The sequence below is a fragment of the Aspergillus viridinutans genome, assembly GCF_018404265.1.
Source record: "Aspergillus viridinutans IFM 47045 DNA, scaffold_2, whole genome shotgun sequence".
Classification (NCBI taxonomy): Eukaryota; Fungi; Ascomycota; class Eurotiomycetes; order Eurotiales; family Aspergillaceae; genus Aspergillus; species Aspergillus viridinutans.
Window position 1 is genome coordinate 2,390,898 of NW_025091218.1, and position 12,951 is coordinate 2,403,848.

Genomic DNA, 12,951 nt, shown 5'->3' on the forward strand with positions numbered 1-12,951 from the left:
CATCGAAAAAGCGAGCTGTTCCACTGAATGGGGATTAAGGAAAAGCAAATAATTGCATCGTCGGGGGCCATGCATGATAATTGTATTTTCTAGGCAGGGATCTACGATCAGTATCTCGCCAAAGCGATAAAAACTAACAATCAGAGAGCCACAGTGAGCCACGTAACCCCTATGAGGCACGTCCTTACCAGCGGTCAAGTAATGGGCTTCTTGCAGACAGTCATTCCAGGGCTCTGTGCATGATCTGAACTGGTGAAAGAAGGTTAAGGTAATCTGCAAGGAAGGAGTCTCGAATTCCCTGATCCTGTCCCTTGGGCAATCGAGGGGTCGGCTATAGGTGTATTTATAATGACAATCATTGGATAATTGTTCAAGGGATTCAATGTCAACATGGCCTGCTATCACTACAAGTGACGATACCTGTGGCGTTAATTTCACATTTCAGGCGGTATGACAGGTTGCTTTGGACTGTCAAGAGTAGCGTAAGGACTCAGAATCCGATTCACAACAACAATGCGAATATGACTCGCGCAGCAAATGACATGATGAGCAGTCATATCGGATTTGAAGGATGGATGCAGTACGCATGGAGCCACTAGCAAGTCAAGCTTGAGTGTTTCACACCGGCCAGTTCATCCTACCGAGGACCCAAATCGATTAGATAACCTTCGCGTCCGGAGTGGGCCTTGCTATGGTCGTCATCTCTGTTGATCAGGCTAGTATCGTTAGCCTTCATTAGTTTAGGACTGTAGGATGATCTGCTGCATGGAATGACAGGTCTGATCTCTCGGCTTTCCTAGGCGCCGGGACTGCCTTGTGAGAAGTGGGCATCCCGCCGCTTTATCTTCTGACTGTTCGTTGGAATCGTCCTTAATTTCCGAGTTAGTTATTTTTTGGATATGCTTAGCCGAGTTATCCATTGTTTCCACAGTCGCGGGATTGCGACAATTGGATCTCTGAGTTTGAAAATGCCAGGGAAATGCAGCGAAATCGGTATATATTAAGATTTCCAGGGTTGGCAGCAGGATAACAATAGCGGGACGCACGGCCGATGCAGAATGGAGTGAAGGTCTAGATACTTTGAATAGTAGCTTGTACATGGACCATCGTAGTTGCATGCACTGGGCACCTATGAACGTATGCAAGGTATCTCCATGCCACAAGAAAATTAAAAGGACAAATTCGGATTCTAAAACATTGGTTCTCCGAATAGACCCCAGGCATCAACTAACATCCAATAAATTAGCGTAAAAGAAGCAAGTTCTTGCTCAGTAAATATTTTGCAGTACTCCGTAGGAATTGACATAAACACTCAGTATATCCGTCCTCGGATGATCACGTGACTGTCACCGCGCGCATCGTCGCGGAGAGGACCACTATGGACCATCATTAGCACCTACTAGTTATCATTCTTCCTCAACGTTCCCTACCTATTTATTACTATCTCAAGCTCAAATTAACATATTTCCATCCATTCAGAGCGACATGTCTGCCTTTAACTCGTCTCTTCGCCCCTTCCTGCGCGCCTCTTCCGGTGCAGCTCTCTCCGCACGCTCTTTCAGCACCTCGTCGCCGCGCTCAGTCGCGCGCATGATCATCACTGGCCGTCTCGCTGCCGAGCCCGAGCTGCACGCCACCTCAACCGGTCAGGACGTCATCAAGTATGCGGTGGGTACAACCTATGGCAAGGCCGATAATCGGCAGACCAGCTGGTTCCGTGTCTCGAGCTTCCAGCCAGAGGGTTCGCAGCGGGATTTCATTCTCGGCCTGCCGAAGGGGTGAGTATTTCCGCTTATCATGCTTGCAGCTCTATCTGTATTACCTTTGTACCCAGCGCATCTTTGGGTTATGGTTGCAGACTGAGAGCAGTTTGAAGTCTGGTACTGATCGTTTCTTGTTCTACCAGAACCCTTGTGTACGTTGAGGGCGATGCCACCATGCGTTCGTACGAAGACGCAGATGGCAAGAGACAGTCCGCCCTGAGCATTGTGCAACGTAAGCCAGCTACCCTATTCATGCACCACCATGTGAAAAGAATCCATACTAATGCATGCCGTGGATAGGGACGCTCGAGGTCCTCAAACGCCCGTACAATCCCGACGCTGCTGATTCTGAAGCTTCTTCCCAATAATCGGCTTAGAGGACAAGTGGGGACAGAAGAGAAATGATCGGTGGGCTAGGCTTTTTGGTTCCTGTTTCCTGTTGGGGGTAGATCGCCCCAGTTAAGAATCTTGTCTGACATCTCCGCTTTTGTCGGAGAGGCCGACTGTTGGCTGCCGCTCCCTTTGACTTGCATGTATTGTAGTTGCCGTGCTGTACCAGTATACCCTTGAATGACACTGCTTTGACCGTCCGCTCTTAAGTTGACTTCTTTTTTTCTTAATCTATTGAGTATTCTTCCATTGCGGTGGCAAGAGACAGAGATATTACGAGTTCCCATCGTCTGATATTGCCTGTTTTGCTAGTGTTGAGTGCAATTGACGGAGACTGGAAGGAAACAATTACCCTGTATGTTGATGTATGGCTCTAATTTGGAGGGTTAAAGAAAACTCAAAAAGGAAATATATTACGGCGCATCTACTCTAGTTAATATGACAAAAAGAATGGAACGAGTTGTCGGTCGGAAGAAAATGACTTTCCTATCGGATGTTCAAGGTGCCCTCAAGAAGGATCCATTGGTGAGCTCCACGCATGCCACACATGCTATGTTCCTGGTGACTGTGAATCGGAGGAGTTGTGCCCTTAGCAGGTGAAGCTCACACCTGCAGCTCACTCTCTTGACTGATCACTTGCTTAACGCGAATAGAATCCGGCCCGACTGGGGCATGTGTGAAGTCACTACTACCACGGCTCTGGCTTGTACCGGCCCAGGCGTTAGTGGAAACTGTGGTGGCTGGAACGGAAAACATTGGGCCAGAGGTCGCTGATTCCCGGACTGAAAGGAATGTGCGGCTCAAGAGACACCTCGGAAGCGAGACCCAGCGCGATCTTGTTGTAGAGGAACTCTCTTGTCGGGGCGCGGCACCCTTTTCAATATCCTCGTGGCTGGAGGTGGTCGTCCCGCTCGTGGTAGAGTCGGTCGTTGCTCTGGGACTGTATTAGCATGAAGGATAATCATCTGTCGGTGATGACAGAAGATAGCGCTCACCCAGTTCTAGAGGACTGCTTCCAAGAAGACAGCAATTTCGCACGGCTCGCTGTAAACCCTTCAGTAATGGATGCCGAGGTACCTTGCGACAAAGTACGCAACCCAGAAAGACATTTCTCCAGGCCCAGGAGACAAAGAGCGGATTGGTACAATCTCAAAGCATCTTTGCAGCATCCGAAAAAAATGAAAAGTAAGTATGCCGCAGAGATATGAATCCAGCGGTCAAAGAAGACCTGACCTTGTGTTGGAATCTTGAGAATGGTGCTCCATGGTGAGTGTGGCCCATGGAGGCGGCTCCACGAGTATGGATGCCAGGGCAAATTGTACATAAGATTGCGATAGACAACGTAAGCCTGAATTGGCAGAATAGTGCAGAGCATGATGCACGCAAGGAAAAATAGACGCAGGAATCTGGACTTGTTCAGATGGCTGTTGGCGGAGTTGAGGATGTCCCCAAACTGGCTTCGATATTTGTGAAGGCGATAAAGGGTTATCCCTGTGTGGCCGTCAGTCATGAGCAGAGAAAGATGACGGTGCCTTATTCATACCGCAATAGAAAGCAGCCAGAAGGCAGATTATAGGAGGCCAGATGAACGCTAGCACAAGGCTCACCCAGCTTTGATCAAAGTTGTTGACGCACCCTGAAATACCGAAGATCAGGTATCGGCTCCTTTGGTAGACAATATGTGTAATCATTGCAATCACAGGGATGACCACACAGAATGAGATATCCATCAGACGGTTACGCCAACGTTGGCTGGTGCTGGGGACGAGCATAGCGCGTCTGGTGTCGAGCACAGAGGCCAAGCTTCGGAAGATGCACACCAGAGTCCCCGGTACGGCGACATAGCTCGCTATCATCACCTTGGTCTCGACATCACAAAGACCCTGACCATCCCACCATGAATCAACATCGTCGGTTGGCCAGATAAGTGCATTGATAATGTTAAAGATGTTGCTGATAAGAAACCAGCAAATGAGGGCAGTAGCAGGGAAATTACGGTTCTTCCAGTGTAAGATGATCGGAGGAATACTGACAACAACTGCAATTGAGCATAGCACGGGGAGGACCACGGCCTGCGTGCTACGTCCTGTTGTAGCTGATTCCATCACAGAAACTGTCTTCTAGAGACAAACACACTTTGACTTAAAAAGATTCTGATCGAGATGACGATGTCGTTCACAAATGTTTCTTCTGCGGATCGAATCGACGGTGAGTTTCTTGAGGTCCGAATGGCAGGAGCAATGAGCCAGCACCGCTCAGTTAAAGGAAGGAATCACAAGTCGCATCTGAGGAGGTACACAGGGGGGCCAGCAAGAGACAGGAGGAAAAGTCGTATGTCTTATTGAGGACGAAGATCGCGAGCGAAGACTGAGTGTAGATTGCGGAAGCCCTCCACTCCCCCTCTCTGTTGAGACAGTCATTTCAGAAGATCTCAGCAGGTGGAGAACATGCGAATAGACAGCAATGAGAAGAGAAGTGAAGAAAAAAGCAAACGCGTTTGACGCATATAGGGAGGGAGAGCAAGTAATTCAGTCAAAGACTTCATCCATGACGGTGCCGGGTGGGCTTATGTCTGGAGATCCACTGCAACCTGAGCAAAGTCATCACCCGACTATTGAGAAGATCGACTTGAATAAAGAATGGTGAAGACAAAGTCAGACAGAATGGGCTTTCTAAGCTCTTTCTGAGGTGGTGATGGGTGGAAGAGTCACTGGGATATCACCCTGCGGATACTGGAACCATTCCCTTTTCGGGTGTCAATAAGCCTGCGGTTTGCCATCATCAACAGACTCAACACAACCGACTGCTGAGGCCCCCTAGTCTGGCCCGATTCGAAGGTCTTTTTGCCCCTGGGGTGCAGTCATTCCCTGTGAGACTTCGACTCTTGGTTTCACAGAACGCATACAACGGCATCTTGTGCCGTCGACAAGGAATGTCCGTATGATGGTCCCGACAAATCAACAGGCGGTTGGATGCCATCATAAGATCACACGCAGCTATCCAGGGATTGAAGACGGTACAGTACCCCTCATAGGTCTCTTTTCTCTCCCTTTTGGTTATCAGGAGCGAGGTAATGCCTACTCCAGGGTAGTAATATATAAGACTGTCATGACATGGCTAACCCGACATCTCCAAGCCTAGCAGAAAGGAAAGGATGATGGACCACACTGTCAGGGCAAGAAATTCTTCAAACTTCGAGATACGTGGACTGCTTTGAACAATTGGTCTTCGCGGAGAGGCCGGATGAGAATCGATTTCGAACCCCGCATGATCGATGATTCTGATTGTAGGTTACATTGTCGAGCAGTTGCAGATTTAGATTCCCGAGGCTTTGAAAAGTGAAGCATCAAGTTCAAACTCCACACCGACCACGGATGGAAGAGAAGACCTTTCCATGCGATCTTTGAGCGAATAGATACATTGTTTAATGACTGCTTCAACGAGCACTCGAAGGGCTGGAATGGAAAAGTAGTTGGTAGGTTTTGTTATTGCTTTTTCTGGCAGCCCCTTCTGTGGCGCATGTTGTCGCTATTACGTACCTCTGGCGTCCGCTCTCCGCGCTTGGTCTGGTTCAATGTAACAACCAAGCAGGATCAACGCCCTTTGCAAAAGCGCGCCCAAATGGCATGAACTTCGATTCCTTTTGTCAAACTCTACCTCCTGGCATGTATCTTGGTATAGCATGAGATACATCCGAGTCTCTATCATTCCCAAGATACATATGGGTTGCAGCACCTGATCCGCTACCGTCATGCCAGAACAACCCCGGAGATCGGTTTCACCCCAGGCCCCCATCGAGAGCGCCAGACCCCACGTCCACACGACCGAATCCCTGAACCTCCGCCATCGAGGCCCGACCCGTGCTGCAACCTTTGCAGAGGGCTCGTCAAGCCTTCAGGATCAACGTCGCAATTCAAACTTTTCGGATTCAGTATCTGAAGCCCGAAATTCGATTCGCTCCTCAACTGACGAGTTATTGTTCCCACGTGTAGTTCAGAAAGGGGACGTTGTTTTACCGAACGAGGAATCGAACTGGCAGTCTGCGCCTCTTGGTCTGGCACTATTGCCTGCTATTGCTGGTGTCTTCTTTAAAAATGGAAGTGCAGTCGTAACAGATATCACTCTGCTGATTCTGGCAGCTATCTTCCTCAACTGGTCGGTGAGACTACCATGGTAAGAGCTAAATGCCCTCATTCTACGCATTCTACACGTCTCTTCCTAACTGAAGGACCAGGGAATGGTATCGCTCTGCTCAGGCCTTGAAACAAGGGGACATATATTACGATTCTGTCACTTCAAATGTAGAACTCGAAACGGATGACAATGAGGAAACCTATGCAGAGCGAAAGAATGCGACAGATAGAGAGCCTCGAAAGGAGCAACGAGTCCCCAGTGCTGTCAACGAGGCCAGTAGGGAACTTCAAATACATGAACTTGTTGCTCTTACATCATGCTTCATCTTCCCCATGATCGGGACGTGGCTCCTCCATGCTATCAGATCCAAATTGTCGCGGCCATCGGAAGGATTAGTATCGAATTACAACCTAATTATTTTCCTACTGGCGTCAGAGATTCGGCCATTCGCTCACCTGCTGAAGATGGTGCAGGCGCGCACACTCCATCTTCAGCGCGTTGTCGCTTCATGTGCCGACGACGACGAGAAACTGGACCCGAACAAGATCAAGGACCTAGCCAAGCGACTCGAGGAACTCGAAGCACACGTCGCTGAAACAGCCGCGGCTCGACTGCCGTCCGGATCATCAAACCACCCACAAGACCAGGAACAACTCCAAAATCTCATCTCGCAAGCAACTGCAGAAATCCGCAAAGGCTTCCAACCGGAGATCGATGCCTTGAATCGCGCGGTTCGGCGCTACGAGAAACGCACAGCGCTCACTTCATTTCAGACGGAGGCAAAATTCCAAGCGCTCGAAACCCAAGTGCATGATGCTATTGCTCTGGCGGCAGCGGCGCAACGCTCCGGCTCGCGTTGGCCGTTGGGTGCTCTATCGGGATTGTTCAGTAGCATATATGCAATTATCCTGCTCCCCGTGCAGATCTTCATGTCCCTGGCACGCCTCCCGTTTCAGCTATCAACGCAATGTCTACAATATTGCAAAGATATACTGCTCTCGAAGCCACCACGAAGATCGAGCAAGGGTAAGATGCCGCGAGATGTCAGAAGTTCCTCTTCAAGGCAGTTCAGAAGGACTCCCCAACAGGACATGGGCGGTGGTCCAGCGCTCAAACCAATTCGGGAGTATCAATAGCAAATGGAAGTGGGATAGTTTTGACTATGGTTTTGGAAAGTATAGCATCATGATACAGGTTTGGCTTCACAGCCATCGGGTGTGGTTCGGGCGTTATCCATGGGCTGGTCAATATGGACCGATGTTGTTGTTTTGTTGTCTTCGCCTGTCTTCATCAGCATCTGTGATCTGTACTGGGGTTCGGGATTCTGGAAATACATCTGAACAGGCGATGGCGTCCTGTGGAGAGCATCCTCGGTTTACTTTGTCTTGGTATTCAGGGGGCTTAACTCAAGCTACGCGTAATCCCAGTGATAAAGTGGCAATATGTCTATTAACTCAAAATGATCCCAGCCCTGCGTCTTGCAATGCGCAACCAAAATGCCACCGCACGATGACTATATAATCTAACAATGTACTGAAAAGAAGACATGAGAGAAGACGTGATATACAGAGAACAGACCGCCCAGCTCTATCAGTAAGACACAATAACCTCCTATCCGAAGCGCGAATCGCGCGACCGACTTGCGTGAGCAAAGTAAGAAAAGTTTATATAGGGGTGGGTGGTTACGGAGCACCACCCGATGGGCCCATGTTATCAACCCCAACCGCCTTCAGGAACGGCTCGATAATACTTCGTTTTCTTTCCTCGAGGGCTCGCCGCTCCTTGTCCTTGCTAGGGACAGTATTGGCGGAAATGAGAGCGGAAGCAAAAACGGAAGACAACGCGGTTTCGACTGCTTGTCGGCGATGACTGGCGTTGGCTTGAAGGCCCGATAAGCTGGAGACTGTCAAGACACGCGGTCGGCGTTTGATGCTGCCCCCCGAAACTGAGGCTGCCGTTTCAGCTGCAGTAGGATCAGAAGGCTGTCCACTTCTGGTGGATAGAGCACTATCCCTCTTCTTGTCTTGATGTTGTTGGTTCGATATTTCAGGCAGTGCTGGTGCCGTAGACGGCAACGGGGCAATCTCGTTGGCGATGTGGGCGAGCATAAAGGTGACGAACGTGAAGGAGACGCTGTGAGCGGGGGAGTATGCGAGTGTCTCTAGAACCCATGCCTGGGTTTCATCCCAGGACAGGGGAGGTGACTTAGTCCGTTCACGCGTAACCATCTGCTGTTCCATTTTCTCCCAAATGGGAGCTGTGACTATTCCATCTCTCAGTGAACGAAGAAAGGCCAACAAGGTCTCACACAGAAGCTCTAATCGATGGAGCGAGGTTACCTCAGGGGCGAAGATAGACCTGAAGTCTTGATTGGTGTCCAAGGCTTCACGGACTGAAGCCAAGTGCCGAGATCGTTGCTCCTTATCCTTCAAGGTCCACGTCTCTGGGTCAAATGGCCATCCAGCTCCCTGGTCCTTTTCCCATGGGGGCAACTCTTCGTCGGAATCACCTTTTGTCATCCCCCACTCAGCAATGGCACGTTCAGACTGTTCTGAAATAGCCTCAGTCAGGCGGAAAAGCTCACGAGGGGCTGATAGGCGGCCAGTTTCATCATGATCACGCTCTTTCTCTGATTTATCCCTTTTCAATAGGCTTCGCGCACCGGCTTCAGGCATCATGGTAAGTTCTTCCACGCTGCGACCAAAACATGTAGGTAACCACTGCCCATAAGCGGAGATGAAATGATCGCGACCGCCGACCACCCGAAGGACAAGGATGTCTTCAAGCTTGAGTTGACCCTTGTTCAGCAAACGAACATGTTCGATATCGTGAACATGTGCTGTTATATCAATGTTGGCGAGTTCCCCGGGGAACAGAGTACGTTCGTTCGTTTTCCGTTTCTTATCTTCCCCATGGTGAGTGGGTGCTTCAATTTTGTATTCCAGCCATGATGGTGTCTTCTGTTCACTGCCATGATCGGGTCTCTCAAGACGGAAAGTAGCGGGCACGCCACTCGTATTTGCAACAGTGAGTGAGCGGGTGATGGGTACATCGAAAGAAACATCACCAAAGTCAACCGCATTCGGATCTGTTGTGGACTTTCTGGGATCCTCTCCGTGTGTATCGACTACGATCGTCAAGCCAGGTCGCGATTCATTCTCGGCCTTGTCTAGCTCCCGTACAACTTCTTGATGTACCTTGGCTTTCAGATAAGGGTCGACAGCTTCATACTTGATCGTAAAACCAGCAGTCAAAGGCTTGTGGTCCGATGATAGAATACCTTGATGTGACACATAATATTCGAGCCGACAGCACTCATCCTTATCGGAGTGGGAAGACACCGAAGCACTGTCGCTCGATTTATCCTTATTTGGGTCGTACTCGTCCCCACTGTCGGCACCATCGACGTCGGGGTCGTAGTCAAATAATACGTTGTCATCAGCAGCTGCCTTATCCAAGCCTCTTGCTTTCATTTCTTCGTCCCGTTTCCTCGACTTCTTGGCTTCTTGAACCAGCTTTTCATGCCTCAGTCTGTCGTGGCGTGTCCGGTATAGAATTCGATCGCACCAACTCGGCCCACGATGCTTCTCGCTAGAGTCGAACCTGGCCACACTCCCTACATCATACTTGTATGTCGGTAAGAATGTAATGTCCCCTTCTCTCCAACCGTCATGAAAAGCCCTGTTCTGCTTCTGTTGCATACGAAGCTGATCATGGGGCAGCAGAGATGCAATAGTAGTTTGCAGTGAAGACGGGTCCGTATGAGGGTCAATCTCCTCGTCGGATAGAGTTGGAAATGATTCTTCCGATTTATTATCGTGTTCGACGCCTACCATTGGTGATGATGGCACTTCCCCTTCGACATGGTGTGACGGCATATGTCTCTTGTCATATTCGTTCTCCGTATGGCGAGAGAGGACTTGTCGCACGTCACCTCCCGGAATATCTTCAAGTCTATAGTTCAGGTCACCAAACCAAAAGGCGAAATCCTCTCCTCCAATACTATCCCCAGGATCCTCTCTCAGGCCCTTGTCTGGGTCAATGGGGTCAAATTTAGCGCGTCCAACAATCTGAGATGCATCCCAATTGCGCCGTTCCAAGCTACTCTTATCCGAGCCAGCCGAAAGATGCGAGTTGATAAACACAAGACAAGTCGTTTCACCGAGCATCAGTCGCGTTGCTACTGCACCTTTATTGCCCATGTAGCCCAAAAGTCCTGTACCCACGTTGGTGGAGCTAACAGAAGATATGCTCTCGACAACGGAAGGAGCCGCATAGATCAAAAGCATGAGTCCCACCAGCTGAGTCTCCGAAACGAGCTGAAAACCCTCTGGGAGGGATTTCTCAAGCGCCGCCTTCCATTTGTTCGATGGTCCTGGATCAACGTATGGCCTCAATGCCTCCGCAGCCGACGAGACATCAACAACCTCTTGTAATCCTAGCACGTAGAGTCCAACCTTCTCCGGTTCGTACGGAGGGAGTTTGAGGAATCCCTTGCGTTTCGGCTGGCCGACCTGAGCATCTTTCGAAGCGTCGTCCCCCGACCCCCAATCGGTCCCATCGGACATATCTCGGGGATCTTGCAGCTTCAGACCAGAGAGCTGCTCGCATATACCTTTTCGTTCCACGAACCATTTTCCAATATCTTCCTCCGTGCCTCGGATAGCTGCCACATTCCATGTGCCGACCTTGACGCGCAGCGTTTGCTCGCGGGTATACTCTGACTTTCTCGCCTTGACGGCCTTAGGAAGCGCGGACGGGTCATGACGCTCGTCGGGATGGCGACCGGAGGAGCTGCTGCCACTGTCGCTTTGATACCCACCGGGGATTGAAGACACGGGCGGTTGCGACCCCGACTGATCGGTGTTTGAACTCATGCTGTGAGGATCTGACCGAAACACGGCCCATTATTCGAACGATGGTTTATATATATTCCTTCTGTCCCCCGCGTACGATTCAAGGGACCAGGAGTCTGCCTCCGAGAGAGGCTCTATTCCGCAGCGCGAGGCGCAAAGAGAGGTAGGGAAGTAACAGGGGCGTCGCGTGACGGTCTAAGTCATCGGGACTGAATCTTAAATGCGTCTGGCTGTCGATCAGGAACCAGCGAATTGTCCCTGCGTCACGAGATGTCCAACGGGAATGCGGGGGTCTGAGTGTGGAGGGAGAGAAGAGGACGACGCGGGCGACGATGGGACGGCTGGCGGCAGGAGGTCGATACGAATGACGACAGGCGATGGCAAGAAGGCAATTGAAGCGGTCCTTGGATGGCGGAACTATAATTCTGTCCAAGAAAACTTCGGTTTATAATACATGATACAAAGATGCGATTTGATGCTGCTTGCCTCCAACACAGCAGAATAACCCGTAGCATTGATCAGGAATGATTGAAGCGTAGGTGCTCCGCTTGACCTGTTCGCGGGGTCCAGCATTCTTTTATCTTCTCCATCAACGTCACCGATATTCCGCATCCAACAATCTTCTCGATTAGCTACTTCCACCCCTTTCCTCCAGCCATATCTTGAAGTGATATTCTCAGTCCTCTATTACGACCAGTCAATAGTCGACAACTGTATGAGTGTTCCCCTCCACTACACATTTTCTCACAATGACGACCCGCAAACCCCGACGATCGAACAATGGCAATGGCAACAATCATCGTCACAATCACCATGGCACGCAACCCTCCGACTATGAATCCGACTACCCAAACTACTTTTCCGACACGCAACAACAGCAAGAACAGCACATGCCTCCCCCCCCGTCACGCTCCAACGAGGAGCTGAACCTCTCCGTTGTCCGCCGCCATAACCCGTCTGTGAACTCGATTCTGTCTCTCGCTCCATATGCAGTGGTTTACTTGTTCAACCCGACGTCCCGACAGTGGGAAAAAAGCGGTGTGGAGGGGTCACTGTTTGTCTGTCAACTATCTCAAGGAAGTCTAGGGGAGGAACGATACAGCGTCTTTGTGCTGAACCGACGCGGCCTCAACAACTTTGATATTCTGTTGACGGACGGAGACAATGTGGAGCTTACGGAGGAATATGTCATCATCAAATCCGACTACGACATGGATACAAACCAAGGTATGAACAACAATAATGACTACAATGGTGCCCAGAAGAATGCAAACCCCGCCGACGTCCGTATCTACGGCCTCTGGATCTACTCCGAGCCACCACCAAACTCGACAGCCGAAACACGCACAATCAACGCCCATATGATCCGAGAATGCGCCGTTCATGCAGGCCAGAGTCTGAAGATCGCCCATGAGCGACTAGAAGCGACGCGTCACGACGGCCTTCATGTTGCTGCTGCTGCCGCTGAGGCTGGCTCCATGCATGAAATGTACTCGAGTGTTCCTATGGGACGTCAGATCTCCTTGAAGGACCTCTTTGGCCAACAGAGAGCACAGGACGATGAATGGAGTGTTAAGGCGCACAATCTTGGTCAACAGCAATGGCAGCAAACACCGATGGAGACGCCGGCGGCGGAACGGAAACCTCGACAGGATGTTCTGGGGGATTTGTTCAGAAGAGCAGGACTAGCCTACCAGGGAAACCCTTAAGTCTCGTCTCGGCAAATCTGCCAGAGCGATAGAGTTGGTTTATAGAGATACCCAAATATCTTAACTGTTCGCTTTAGCGGTAATTGTGACAGAGGCCAA

At 50.3% G+C, this 12,951-nt stretch overlaps 5 protein-coding genes across 5 annotated transcripts; 3 read left to right on the top strand and 2 right to left on the bottom strand.

Moving 5' to 3' along the window:
• Positions 1–1,485: 1,485 nt before the first annotated feature.
• Aspvir_004344 (single-stranded DNA-binding protein) lies at positions 1,486–2,131 on the top strand (the record flags this gene model as incomplete). Its single annotated transcript, XM_043267573.1, has 3 exons — positions 1,486–1,778; positions 1,907–1,995; positions 2,064–2,131. The coding sequence occupies 3 exons, from the start codon at positions 1,486–1,488 to the stop codon at positions 2,129–2,131; spliced, it is 450 nt and encodes a 149-aa protein (XP_043123508.1).
• A 625-nt stretch (positions 2,132–2,756) lies between these two features.
• Positions 2,757–4,258, bottom strand: Aspvir_004345 (pheromone receptor; the record flags this gene model as incomplete). The annotated part of the gene is made up of 3 exons (XM_043267574.1): positions 2,757–3,087; positions 3,149–3,644; positions 3,697–4,258. The coding sequence occupies 3 exons, from the start codon at positions 4,256–4,258 to the stop codon at positions 2,757–2,759; spliced, it is 1,389 nt and encodes a 462-aa protein (XP_043123509.1).
• A 1,646-nt stretch (positions 4,259–5,904) lies between these two features.
• On the top strand, positions 5,905–7,423 carry Aspvir_004346 (uncharacterized protein; the record flags this gene model as incomplete). The annotated part of the gene is made up of 2 exons (XM_043267575.1): positions 5,905–6,326; positions 6,388–7,423. 2 exons carry the CDS (start codon positions 5,905–5,907, stop codon positions 7,421–7,423), a joined length of 1,458 nt encoding a protein of 485 aa, XP_043123510.1.
• Positions 7,424–7,969: 546 nt separating this feature from the next.
• Positions 7,970–11,164, bottom strand: Aspvir_004347 (phosphatase family protein; the record flags this gene model as incomplete). The annotated part of the gene is made up of 1 exon (XM_043267576.1): positions 7,970–11,164. One exon carries the CDS (start codon positions 11,162–11,164, stop codon positions 7,970–7,972), a length of 3,195 nt encoding a protein of 1,064 aa, XP_043123511.1.
• A 728-nt stretch (positions 11,165–11,892) lies between these two features.
• On the top strand, positions 11,893–12,852 carry Aspvir_004348 (Dcp1 family protein; the record flags this gene model as incomplete). The annotated part of the gene is made up of 1 exon (XM_043267577.1): positions 11,893–12,852. One exon carries the CDS (start codon positions 11,893–11,895, stop codon positions 12,850–12,852), a length of 960 nt encoding a protein of 319 aa, XP_043123512.1.
• Positions 12,853–12,951: the final 99 nt, after the last annotated feature.